This window comes from Psammomys obesus, unplaced genomic scaffold (genome assembly GCF_907164565.1).
Source record: "Psammomys obesus unplaced genomic scaffold, mPsaObe1.curated_primary_1811, whole genome shotgun sequence".
Taxonomy (NCBI): Eukaryota; Metazoa; Chordata; class Mammalia; order Rodentia; family Muridae; genus Psammomys; species Psammomys obesus.
In genome coordinates this window covers 1,704,435-1,717,143 of record NW_026596134.1, presented here as the reverse complement: position 1 = coordinate 1,717,143, position 12,709 = coordinate 1,704,435, and the positions used below count along the sequence as shown (strand labels likewise).

Sequence of the window (12,709 nt, the reverse complement as noted above, 5' to 3'; positions counted from 1 at the left end):
CTCCTCCTCTCATTCAGATGATGGGCAGAGCCTGCAAAGGGGCCTCGCTGCACACCAAGCCCGCGGGGCACACACAAGACAACAGTCTCACCTCCTGCTGCTCTGTGCTCGTGGCCACAGACACTGATGGGGACAGGTCCAGCTTTGCCGCCTGCGTTTCCTGATCGCTAGCTGAGCTGGTCTGTGAAAAGAAGAAGGTGGTATTTTTTCCTGGACAGTGTATTCTGTGAGGGTCTAGGGTCCCCGGTACTCTAGTTACCGCAGATCTGTTTACTCACAGCTACCCTGCCTTTCCCAGGGAGTGGCGAGTCCCTATTCCTGCCAACAGAAAGCTGTCACCTGGCACCCCCCTAATGGGAGCCTCCTGTCCTCCAGCCACCTAAAAGTTGAGACTGGGGCCTGGGCATGTTAGTGCACACTTTCAGTCAGCACTCTGTAGGCAGATTTCCGTGAGTTTGGGGCCAACCTGGTCTAAATACTGAGTTCTAAGCCAGCTAAGGCCACAGTAAAAACTTATTTATTTATTTAATAGGAAACTAGGACAGTAAGCCTCAGGCAGCCCTCAGAAAACAAACTGGAAGAACCAACTGCAGGCAGCCTCAGACCACCCAGATGTTCCACCTCCTTCCAGAAATCAAGAGACAATTCTGTCATGCCACAGAGCCCTGACAGCTAGAGCCTGCACTCACGGGCACACGTCATGATTAGCTATCTGGGGTGATCTGCTCTGCAGACACAGCCCTGATATCCCCCGGGCACAGGTTACTGCTGGTCCCAGGGTGGAGTAACATGGGAATGTGCAGAGAAGACATACAAGTCTAGAGCTGAACTGTTCCATTTCAGACCCAGCCTTCCAAGAGCTGCACCTGCTCAGACCCCGAGTAAAACCCCATGTTTAGAGGGGAAGAGGTTTGGGGGTTAACACAGCTCAGGAACAACTGGCACTGTGCTGGGGCTGGTAAGGAGTCCTCTGTGGACGGGTTAGTCAGAATGAGTAAAGCTAGCACACATGAGCACCACCCACAGGGCAGGTTAGCCAGTTAGTGGTCCACTGGTGAGTGACAGCCAGTAGTCATGTTAGTGGTGTAAAAGCCCAGCTTCCTTAGTTGTTAATCACAGGACGCAGACTCAGTCACGTCTAGGACACTGTCCCTGAGCAACCATGGAAGGGCATTGCGGTCACTTACGTCCTCCCACAAGGCTAGCAGAGAAGATGCAGACGAGGAGGAGAGCGAGTCCTTGGTGTAACAGACAGGAGGAACACAAATGATCATTCCCACCCAGCAAACCCTGGCGACAAAGCCCGATGAGGCGCCCATGGCCCACTTCTAGCATTTAGCATTTAATCTGGCAAAGTACAAGAAGAGACCCAGAGCAGATCCCAAGTCTGGGAACTTTCATCATGGACCCTGATCCAGCTGAGATCCAGCTTCTCCTAAAGGAAGCATACTTCACACACAAACGAGAAAGGCTGAAGAGGGTCTAAAAATGGCAGGCATGCTGGACAGTGAATGAGGTGTACTGGTGAGCTCCAGGTTAGCAGTCCAAGCCGCGACTTCCACTCTGGTAGTGCTGCTATGAAAGCTGAGCTCTTTATGCCACCTATGCTGCCCCATGGGAAGGTTTGTCCAACATGAGCAATGACTGTTGTATCTGCTAAAGAACGGAGGACGTACGCCATCTGCTCTATAGAGAAAGTTCCAGGGCAGCCAGGACTACAGAGAAACACTGTCTCGAAAAAACCAAACCAACCAACCAAAAACCCTCCAGTGAGTGAGGGTAAGCACCCGACCCTGCATGGTTCAGACTGGAAGGGTTGCAATGTGGCCACGTGGTCACCTGTGACGGCCACCTGCTTACAGTGGAGGGAGTCCAGCAGGGGCCTCTGCCAGCTAGTGAGTCAACTGCAGAGGGGCCTCTGAACAGAAAACCCTGTCTCCTGTGCAGAATCAATGGCAACACCCACCACGCCCACCCAGACACACATACATTCACCAATCTGCGCCCCCCCAGATACACACAGACTGACAGACACATATATCCCCCTCCCAAACTGGGAACATGATATAAACCCAGAGTGCGGGGCATTCTATTTTATCCTAAGCGGGAAGAGACAGGCTGTTTAGATAGAACCAGTCAGCAGTGATCCCTGGTGGGTCCTGACTGGAGAAAACAGCTGTGAGGGTCATAGCCAGGAGCCAGGACCGCAAGCGAGTCTGCCCTGAGGTGAACCTCCGTGCTGGTGCAGCCTTGGGATGGTTCTGAAGCTCACGGAGAAGACCTGAGTCTGGGAAACAACCGTGCAAGGCTCTCTGCTTGCTGCTGTCTACAAACCACTATCAGCTAGCTTAGAGAAAACCTGTGCCTGTGAGGGAGGCGGGCAGGCGGAGAGAGGGCACGCGCACAAATGCAGCGCATGGCGGGGGTATGTGAGTGTTCACTAGATTCGCTCAGACTTCCTGGAAGGGTCAACAGTAAGGAACAGGTTTGGAAGACCAGCTCCAGGTGCTCACCTGCCACTCCACTAAAGACACACCTTTCACTCTTCAGCCCCTTACGGACCGGGGATCAAACCGGTGCTAGGCAAGGCCTGTCACTAAGCTGCCCCCAGCCTTCGTGTTCCCGTGTGCATGCAAGGAACCAGGACAGCCAGTCCACTCCGCTGCTCCCGAGGGAGAGAGTGGCCGCCCTGGGACACCCGTGGGACAGGCAGAGGCGGCTCGGCCCGCTCTGCAGGGGCATTCTCAGCAGATGGCAGTCACGCACTGGTCACCCTGAGGTGTGCCAGCTCAGTGACGGGCAGGGCCAGGCTTGCTACTCAATCACTTATAAACCACTTTTCCCATTAACCACTGAGTCCACTACACACACACAGAAGGCCTAGAAGTGGCAACAGGACTTTTACTTTAAACATGACTATTATTTTAAATTTTACCCCAAACATTCACTGCTCAGCCAGAGGCCAGTGTAGATTTCTGCACTGCAAAGGTGAAGTATTTTTCAGTTCTGCCCAGTCTCCAGAAGTTCCAACACCTTCAGTAGTCTCTACCTTCACATGCGTGACTTCCCTGACCATGACATCACCTGACAACTCTCACAGCGACGTCAAACCTTCCTGTCCTGGGCCATTTTGGGCTTATAGGCTGTGAAGCCACACGCTACTGTTTCTATATTTTTAAAAATTTTAATTATAATTTTTTTGGGGGGAGGGGACAGTTTCCTCTGTGTAGCCCTGGCTGTCCTGGACTCACTCTGTAGACCAGGCTGGCCTTGAACTCCCGGAGACCCTGCTGCCTCTGCCTCCGTGGGCGCTGGGATCACAGGCGTGTGCCACCACACCAGCCTACTTTCACTATCTGTACCTTACACACTTCTTTTCAACAAGCAGTACTCACTCTGAAGGTCAGGTCATGTGTAAGAGGAGCAGTGTTGAAGTACTCAAAGATGGAATCCTGGAAGTCTGGGAGTTTGAGCCCTGCAAGAAAGAAAAGAAAACTGAGGCAAAACCCATAAAGACATAAGGTGTCCTAAAAGAAACCCACCAACCTGATGGGACTCCGGAGTAGTCAGAGTTAACACACTTCTCACAACCAAACCCGAGAAAGCCTCTCAAAGGAGGGGTGGATGGCAGGAGGGACCACAGGGTCACAGAGGCTGCGTGAAGAGAAATGCCCCACACGACGTCAGGAGAGAAAGGAGAGCTGAGACGAGCATACAGCTGGGGAGACACTGAGTGGGCTCGCGTCCACTACCCCCAACCTAAAGGTGAAGCCGCGCCGGGCTGGGGCGGGAAGGCCAGGAGTTTGAGGCCAGTCTGAGCAACACCGTGAGATTCTGTCCCGTTTCTAAAAAAAAAATGGGACGAGGGGGCTGAAAAGGTGACTCAGAGGTCAAGGGCACTGGATACACGTCCAGAAGACCCAGGTTGGATTCGCAGATGCTCACAACCGACTGTGATCGGATCCCAGTTCCAGAGGGTCCACTTCTGGCCTGGGCAGGCACCAAGCATGCAGTGATGTGGAGCCGTACAACCGGGCAGGACAGCAGAGCCCAGAGAAATAAAATGACAGAGAACGCACTCATGACCTCAACAGCCACAGCGGGAACCGTTTCCTTCTCAGGGAAAGACCCGATCAGTAAGCTCTACACAAAAAAGTTTTTGGGAGGGGACAGCAGGGCCTCATTGCAGATCAGCATGCCTAGATGCAGCACTGACGGGCGTACAGGCCAGAACTCTGTGCTTGTCAGGTAAACACTCTAACTAAGCTAAACCCTGCCCCAGGAAGGCTGTTCCTTAGCAAAGTCAAAGTAGGAAAATCAACCTAAATCAAAAGGGATTTCATCCTCAATACCTAAAAAGCTCCTGAAACGTGAAGGCCCCAGATTTTACGCAACAGACAAAAGAGTGCAAATTCCTGTAGTGAGAGACACCTTTTGGGATGAAGAATCCTGGTGTTGATGGCCACTTTGAGAGTGGGCTGTGGGGCAAGCCCTCCTGTCCCAGACTAACTGATAAGGCCTTCTGCCATGGACAAAGCCTCACTTCTAAAATCTACCCCAACACATGAAGCACTCTATGCACACGCATCTATGGACTCCAGTCTGGCTCAAACTCGGGACTGTCCTGCCTCAGCGTCCGGAGCACTGGGATTACAGCTATTCAACACCACAGCACAGCACCCTCCAGGTGAGCAAAAGGCAGCAAAAGCCCAGAGGGCTCAGAGCAGCTGCAAAAGGGCCCCAGAGGGTTGCCAGGTCGTGCTCTCCCCCGCATGGAACAGGACCACGTTTTGTGTGACCGGGGATATGAATATGTAACTACGTGTGTGCACGTGTGTGTTTGCATTCATTTTTCAAAGGAAGAAATTATCGCTAATTTGGGGGAGGTATTTTTAAACATATTGTTTCAAAATTTTAGCTTTGAAAGATTTTATACAACTGAAAATAGCTATAAAAACAAAACCACTCATTAGAAGAGGCTGCTATTTAACAATTCAAATCTTTAGGTTTTAATTTACCTGTATCTGCTCTAAACTTTTCCTCCATCTTTTTCTTCAGAATTTGCATTTCTTCTAATAATTCCCTGTTTTTGGCTTCAGATTCCTTTAGTTTGCTGAAATAAGAAGTAAATGGCTGTTAAGTGCACTGAATAGAGGGCACACGGCCTGTTTTCCGATGTGCTGGAGTATGAGTGCAGGGCCCTCTTGGCTTCCTGAGAAGGGCTAATGGCACGCCAGCCCTTCCTCTCAGCAACCAGGAAGCCGACATGGGAGGATCAAAATCAGGCGGGGCCGGACTCCATCAAGACCTTGCCTTAACACCAGTGAACAAAGATATCTAAGTAAGGCCACGCTCAAGGAGCGTGTAAGACTACGGGTGAGCACACAGCCCGGACCCGTTGGCTGTCGCTTCCCGAGACTGACACCAGGAGAGCTGGTGTGAGTGTGGAGGACCCAGCACACTCGGCCACACATTAGCACGATGACGCTGAGCACACCACCTCACCTCCTGCCTGCACCTGTCTCACCACGTGTAGAATGGGGACAATGATGTCTACTCGCCTGGGTGCATAAGGGGCACACAACTAATCTCGGCATTGGACAGGCATGGCAAGTTCTTCACCACTGGCTCGCATAGTCAGCCCTTTACGGCTTTTTCATAGTCCAGGCTGGCCTTGAATCAGAACCCCTGTCTCAGCCTCCTGAGTGCTGGGATTACAGGCGTGCACTGAGGTTCTCATTACTTCCTGAGAACACTGAACTGCACCCGTGTGGAAAAGGCAGTCTCCCCACCTGACTCTCGTAAAGCACTAAGAGCTATACACCTTACATCCCTGGTCGGCCTACTTAGCCTCCAAGGTCACACAGAACCCCAGCTCCTCTGTGAGGTCAGCTCCAGGAAAAACCCACCTTTCAAAGGACAGGTTTGTGTCTTTGACCTTCCTCAGCTCCTCCTGAACGAGCTGCTTGGCACGGATCTCGGCCTCAAGAGCAGACTGCAATTCCAGCCGCGCGGACATGTCCAGCTTCTGGCTCCGACGAACTTTCCACAGCGGATCCTTTGACATTGGTTAAAGTAACAAAATAGATTTTAAATCAATTAAAAAATACATTTTACTTAATAAAATGAATACAAACAAGTAATTCACATTTTCAGTCTTACACCTTTAGTATTATATTTACAAATTAACCTTCATCAGTCCTGTTTTTAGTTCTAGTATTTGTAATTATTTCTTTCTGTAGTGCTGAAGAATGAGCTCTGGCAAGGGCCCACTAGGAAAGTGCCCTACAGCTGAGCTAAATCCCCAGGGCACTATTTTTTAACTCTAATTCTTTCTTAGAAGTCTTTTTGAAAAAAGACATTTTCACTATTTTTACTTTTATGTACTGCGTGTGTATGTGTGTTCGTATGGCCACGTCGAAGACCAGAGGCTTGGATACCCTGGAGCTGGAGTTACAGTGGTTGTGAGCTGCCAGGCATGGGTGCTAGGACCCAAGCCTGGGTTCCAGGGAAGGTCAGTGTATCTCTTTACCACCTCTCCAGTCCTTCCCAGAAGCCCTTAAAAACAGAGTTTAAGGTGGGGGTGGAAGTACTTAATCCCAGAGCTTGGACGGCAGAGGCAGGAGGATCTCCGTGAGTGACAGGCCAGCCTGGTCTAATAGTGAGTTGCAGGCTGGCAAAGATTACATAGCAAGACTCTGTCTCAAAAAACTAACAAAACAAAACAAACAGTTTGGAGAGAGTCTCACTATGTAGCCCAACTCCAGTTTGAGGGCTGTAGGTGTGTGTCACCACGCCTGCCTCTGCTTAACGTTTTTCTCTCTCGTTCTGGGCTGGAGAGATGGCTCAGCAGTGAAGAACACCTGTTGCTTTTCGAGAGGACCTGGGTTCAGCGCCCACACTCACATGGTGGCTAACAGCCATCTGTAACTCCAGTTCTAGGAGCTCCAACATTCACTCTCTTCGACTTGCGCCAGCACCACGCACACGCACACGCAGACAAAACATGGTGTGTGTGGCTGTGCTATGGCAAGCATGTGAAGGTCAGGGGACAACTGTATGGCAGGTTACACTCTTCCTGCTACAGGGTGGTGCAGCTAGAACACGCGCCTTTGCCTTCCCTGTACTGGCCAGAGCCGTTTCCCCAGAACCTCTACTTGGGTTTTCTTTTTCCCTTTCTTTCCTTTTTTGTGTGACAGGGTCTCACTGTATAACCCTGGCTAACCTAAACCTGTCTACATATATTAGGCTGGCCTTGAACTCATAGAGATCCGTCCTGCCTCTGCTTCTTAAGTTCTGGGATCAAAGGTGGACGCCAACATGTCTGCTGTAATTTTTAAACAAACACCTGATTTTTGTGGAACCGTTTATGTGTTGGTTAACTGGATACTTATAAGCCATGAGGCCTGTTAGTTTCTCCCTCTAATCCTGAAACATTTTACTATTTCTTCACCCTAGGTCATTACTGATTCCTACTCACAGTAAAAGGCTAAAATTATTATGAGGAAAGGAGGAATAAAGGACTAAGCTACTAAAATGAAGCTACAGTGAATAAAGCAAACCAGCTTTCCTAAGTGCAAATGAACAGCTACAAGTATTTTACAAGCAAATGTAACTAGAACAAAAAAAACGAGAAATAGGATATACATTTTTTTCTTTCTTTCTTTTTCAAGACAGGGTTTCTCTGTGTCGCCCTGGCAGTCCTGAAACTCTATTTGTTGACCAGGCTGGCCTGGAACTCACAGAGATCCACCTGCCTCTGCCTCCTGAGTGCTGGGATTAAAAGGTGCGTCACCACTGCCTGGCAACAGAAGAAAGTTACTGAATATTATTGAATTTACTTAGCATTTTAGTTGTTTTTGCTGTGTGCTTGCACATGGGTGCACAAGTCCAGAGGGCAGCTGTCAACCCCGGGTATTGTTTCCCAGGAGTTTTTCTTACTTTCTGAGAAACAGTCTTCTCACTGGGCCTTAGGCTCGGCAGTTAGTGTAAACTGGCTGCCAGCAAGCCCAGGAACCGCCCTGTCTGTCCTCCCAGCGAGAGTCGCAGGGGTCTGCCGCTCACTTTGAGTTTTTACTTGGGTGCTATGGGTCAGACTTAGGTTCTCATATTTGTAAGCAAGCACTTCACCAACTAAGCTGCCCTAACCCCAAACTCACTGAATAGCCTAACTGATGTTTCTTAATCTAGAATCTAAAACCAAAAAATGGTTTCCACCCAGAGAGTCAAGTGCATGGTCGCTTTCCTGCCCCTCTGCAGAATGGCGTGGTAGCACACGCCTTTAATCCCAGCACTCAGGAAGCAGAGGCAGGAGGATCTCTGAGTTCCAAGCCAGCCTGGTCAACAAAAAGAGTTTCAGGACTGCCAGGGCAACACAGAGAAACCTTATCTCAATAAAATGCAAGTTGACCAATTTTGCGTTCTGAATAAAATTCTACATTGCTTTTACTACCTTTTATTCACTTATATACATACATACACACTACTCATCTATTCTTAAGAGAGGGGAATGGGCAGCAGAGATGGCTCCAGCCGCTGAGGCTCTTCTTGCAGAGTGCTCAAGGTCAGCACCCCTGCCCAGCTGCTCAGCTCCAGGAGGCTCTGGCGCCTCTGGCCTCTAGGAGCACCTACATCCCATGCTGGGTCACAGTGATTTCTTAGTCTACGCCACAAGCTGACAGCTAAGGAAGTGAGGCCGTGAGCAGCGTGGACTGAGAGCTGCTAGCCGTCCTGCGAGCGACACAGGCTGCTTCCCTGCTCGCATCTGAATGGCCCGTAAGCTGCACAGTCCCTTACAATGAGCCCACCAGTGAGCTCGCTAGGAGAAATCAAGCTTTGACAGCATCTTACCAGGGTTCTTGATCCCAAACTGGAGCTTCTCAAAGTCTCCAGCTCTTCGGTCATCTTAGAGGCAAGGGCTTGAAGGTAGCCCCTGGCATCCTTCTCATCGCTGACCCTACACGGGGGACAGGGATTTCTCTTAGCAGGGGCTCCCCAGGTGTGCAGACATCGCCACGGCAGCTCTCCGCTGCGTCACCCGCAATGAGGAGCAATGAGCCGTTCAACCCAAGTCCTAAGGGGTCTCCCGCCCTCAGTCCACTGCGAAGACCACTGCTTCCTAGAGGCAGGGGTTCGGGCAAACAGCAGCGAGCACACTGCAGCCTGCAGGACGAGTATGGCCAAGGCAGAGGCCCTTCACACTGCACCTGGCACGTACCACTGAATGATCTCTGCGATCTGTGCCTCCCAGTGCGCGACCGACTCCTTCTTGGATGCCAGGTCCTGCAGCTCATCTTCCAGCTGTCTATTTTGGGCTGTTAGTTTATCCACAAAGGAACAAAGCTGCAATTAAACAATGTCACCACATCACATGTCTGTCTGGCGCCTCTGCACTGCGCAGCACAGTGACGCCAGCTCTTCGGCTGTCAGCATGGTGGGGCTTACCCTGTCTCTAACCCAAGTCTCAGCTCAGTAAAAACCTGACCTAGGAAGCGACAGTGCCAAGGAGGAGCAGCTTTTCGACATTTAAAGGGCCGAATGTATCATTTCATCTAAATGTCAAAATATTTAAGAGAGGCACGAGGCTTCCAAAAAACCCAAGTGAAAAAGCAGCAGCTCCCCCGGGCGGTGGTGCGAACTAAGTCACCTTTTCGTTTTCAGCTGTCAGCTTCTTGTTTTCGTCAAACAGCATCGCTCTTTCCCGCTCGTACTTGTCTTTCACGGTGCCGACGGCCTCCTCCAGCTCACTGTGCCTGTGCAGGGGACCGAGGGCCTCAGACACTGCAGCGGCAGGGTGCCACTGGGCTTCCCTCCCTCACTGGGGCCAGCAGTACCTACCGCTCTCGCTTTGACTTTTCCAACTTGTCTTTCAGCATTAGGATTTCTTTCTGCAGGGCCAACTGGTGGCTTTCTGAGTCGTGTACCTCCTTCTTTACGTTCTTTACTTCGAGCACATGGGAGGCCTCTCGGCGGACCAGCTCCTCCTCATAGAACAGGACTTTCTTCTCAAGCTCTGACTTGATTTTGGAGATCTCCTGCTGATGTTCCAACGTGGCCGCTGGACCCCGGCCTCCCTGCTTCACCTTCAAATAAAGGTCAAAATAAACCACAGCCTCTGTGTCCTTCCTCAAGGGCACGATGCCACCTGCCACCTAGAACTGCAGAGCCATGTGGGGGACGCAGGCCTTCTAAACCACAGGTGAGGGGACAGCGCCTGCCCTGCAGCTCGTGCACAGGCTTGGTACCTCAGCGCTGTGCTGTTTGCCCATTCACCCAGGACTCTGGGTGCTGACTGCCTGGCACAGACCTTCCAGTGACTGAAGAGGCACTGAGGTCCTGCTCTCAGGGGCAAGCAGCGGAAGGGTGACAGCAGAGAACTAGGTAAGGGAAGGAGAGCGCTGGGACATGGGATGGGTGTGGGGCCACCTGGGCTGTAAGGGATCTGAGGCAGCACAAATAGTGTGCACAGGCACACTGGGGCACACTGGGGCCGAGTCTACTGGGAAGGCTGGTGTGGCTGGGGAAGGCCGCAGAGAGGGGCTGACTCAGGCTGGGCACACTGCAGACCAGGTCCAGGGGCACCAGGAAGAAGTGCAGGGTGTCCCTGATAGTTTTACACTCACTGCTGGCTGTATGTGTGGAATGTGGCAAAAAGCCAGCAGAGAGTTAGTCTGAGGAACCAGTCTGGGAAACAGTGTGGCTGAGAGCTGGATCCAGTGATGGCAAAGCAGAAGAAGAATACCATGGCAGAAGGGCTCAAAGGAGAGGACGCCACGACAACCCCAGTGATACGGAGGCCCGGGCTCCAGAGGTCAAGAGCACACTGATGGCCTGGCCGTGGCCCCTCAACTCTTGACTGTGCTCTCCAAGCCTTCTTACTGCCCTCTGACCCCACTAGCTGGTCCTGGGTGATGTGGCCTCTGCCACATCAACAACAGGACTTGGCTTGACCTGGCTTTTCCAAAACTAAGCATGCCCAAGTGTAGGAAATCAGGACAGGAAGGAGGCTTTCCCTGCTCACCCAGCAGTACTGACCACAAAGCCTAAAACTTTCATACAACAAAGGCATGGACTTGGTTTTTACAGTGGAAACTGTTGAAAGGGCAGTGGCCACACGTCCTCCCGCACCTCCACTTCCTGGAAGTTGCCCTGGAGTCAGGCAGCGCCCAGGGGAGAAGCTCTACCTTGAGGGCCTCGAGCTCGCTCTCCATCTGCTTGCAGAAGCTCTCGCTGTGCTCACGCAGCTTCCGTTCCTTAGAGGCCTCGGCGGCTGCGTCCTCAAGCCGAGCTTCCAGCTAAGAAAAAGCAGATCTGTCTCTTATAAACAGAACCTGGCCGAAGGCCCAAGCGGGGCAGATCGAGCACAGTCCCCGTCCAGTTTCCCTGTACCAGCTTCAGCACGCGTTGAAGGCTGAGGAACACTTTAGCTGGACTGAAACAAGCCCGCGTTCTAGCTAAATAGATGATCTGAGGCTTAAATTCAAGAAAAGCTCTCAATTTGTGGAAACAATTCCGACACTCGAAGGTGTAATTAAAAACACCATTACACTTACAATCTTGTTTTTAAATGAAAACTCAAACATCCTCAAAAGGAGAGAAAAGCCCACGTGCCCATGACCCAGTCGGACAGGTGACAATTAACTGAAGACCAAGCTTGTTTTGTCCGTGTGCCCAAATTCTCAGGACAAAGCGAGGTGGCCTGTCATTTTACCCGTAATTCTTAGGGGTTTTGCCTAACTAATTGGACTGACTACCACTACGGATACACGAAAGTAAACTGAGAAACAAACAGGCATTTGGGGCTGACAGCCTGCACACGAAGGCGCCAGACCACGCGCTGCCAGGCTGTCCACCACCATCGGCAAGCGCCTGTCATGAACTTAGGACACGGAGCCTGCCCAGGCGACAGCACTCCAGGCAGGCCTGAGGAGGACACCACCAGAAGACCGAAACAACTCCTCCTCAGGTATCTAGCCATCAATCAGGCGTTTATGTATATATACATATACATACAGACACATACACCCGATTAAAAACACCTGAGTGTGTTTTTTTTTTTAAACTCAAATTCTTAAAAGCCAGGAAGAAGGTCCTTGCACCCCAGCCTGATGACTTGGTCCCAATCTCTGGAACCCACGTGGTGGAGGAGAAACCAGACCCCTGCAAGCTGTCCTCTGACTGATAGATTCACCCACCCACAGTCACACCAGTAGATAAAATAAAGAAAGGAAAGGTACCTCCTTCCTGAGCTTCTCAGATCTCCGGATGTCCTGCCTCATGGAGTCAATCTTCTGCATGGCCACCTCCATCTCCTCCTCCTTGTCGCGGAGCTGACGGGACGCCTTCTGCTTCTGGGACCTGAGCTCCGCCATGCGCTCATTGAGCTCTGAAAACTCCTGCAGGGCCCGCTTCCGCTGCTGATGGGCGTCTTTGAGTTCTTTGGTCTGGGACTTCAATCGCTCCGAAGCTTCTACTAATTGCTGAAGGAAAAGAATTCTGTAAGCTCTATTTTGTCATATTAAAGTTGAAAGTGATTCAAATTATGGTCATAGGTTTGGAAACTGCTCCTGAGAACAAGATGCCTTACATGATGTGGGTGCTCAGCACCAGCCAGCCTACTTTACACACAGTCCTCCTCACACACAGTCCTCCTCACACACAGTCCTCCTCAGGGTCCTCCTCACACACAGTCCTCCCCAGGGTCCTCCTC

At 51.2% G+C, this 12,709-nt stretch overlaps 1 protein-coding gene across 1 annotated transcript in view; it reads right to left on the bottom strand.

Annotated features, from left to right (window-relative positions):
* The window catches only part of Cdc42bpb (CDC42 binding protein kinase beta), an 88,988-nt gene that overhangs the window by 15,057 nt on the left and 61,222 nt on the right, over nt 1-12,709 (bottom strand). Inside the window, exons 13-22 of the mRNA XM_055593240.1 lie at nt 12,237-12,479; nt 11,184-11,294; nt 9,838-10,082; nt 9,647-9,752; nt 9,218-9,342; nt 8,851-8,956; nt 5,910-6,058; nt 5,019-5,113; nt 3,396-3,475; nt 92-181 (exon numbers count right to left, since the gene is read on the bottom strand). Of these exons, the coding sequence (XP_055449215.1) occupies nt 92-181; nt 3,396-3,475; nt 5,019-5,113; nt 5,910-6,058; nt 8,851-8,956; nt 9,218-9,342; nt 9,647-9,752; nt 9,838-10,082; nt 11,184-11,294; nt 12,237-12,479 (1,350 nt within the window). The remainder of the gene's footprint in view (nt 1-91; nt 182-3,395; nt 3,476-5,018; nt 5,114-5,909; nt 6,059-8,850; nt 8,957-9,217; nt 9,343-9,646; nt 9,753-9,837; nt 10,083-11,183; nt 11,295-12,236; nt 12,480-12,709) is intronic.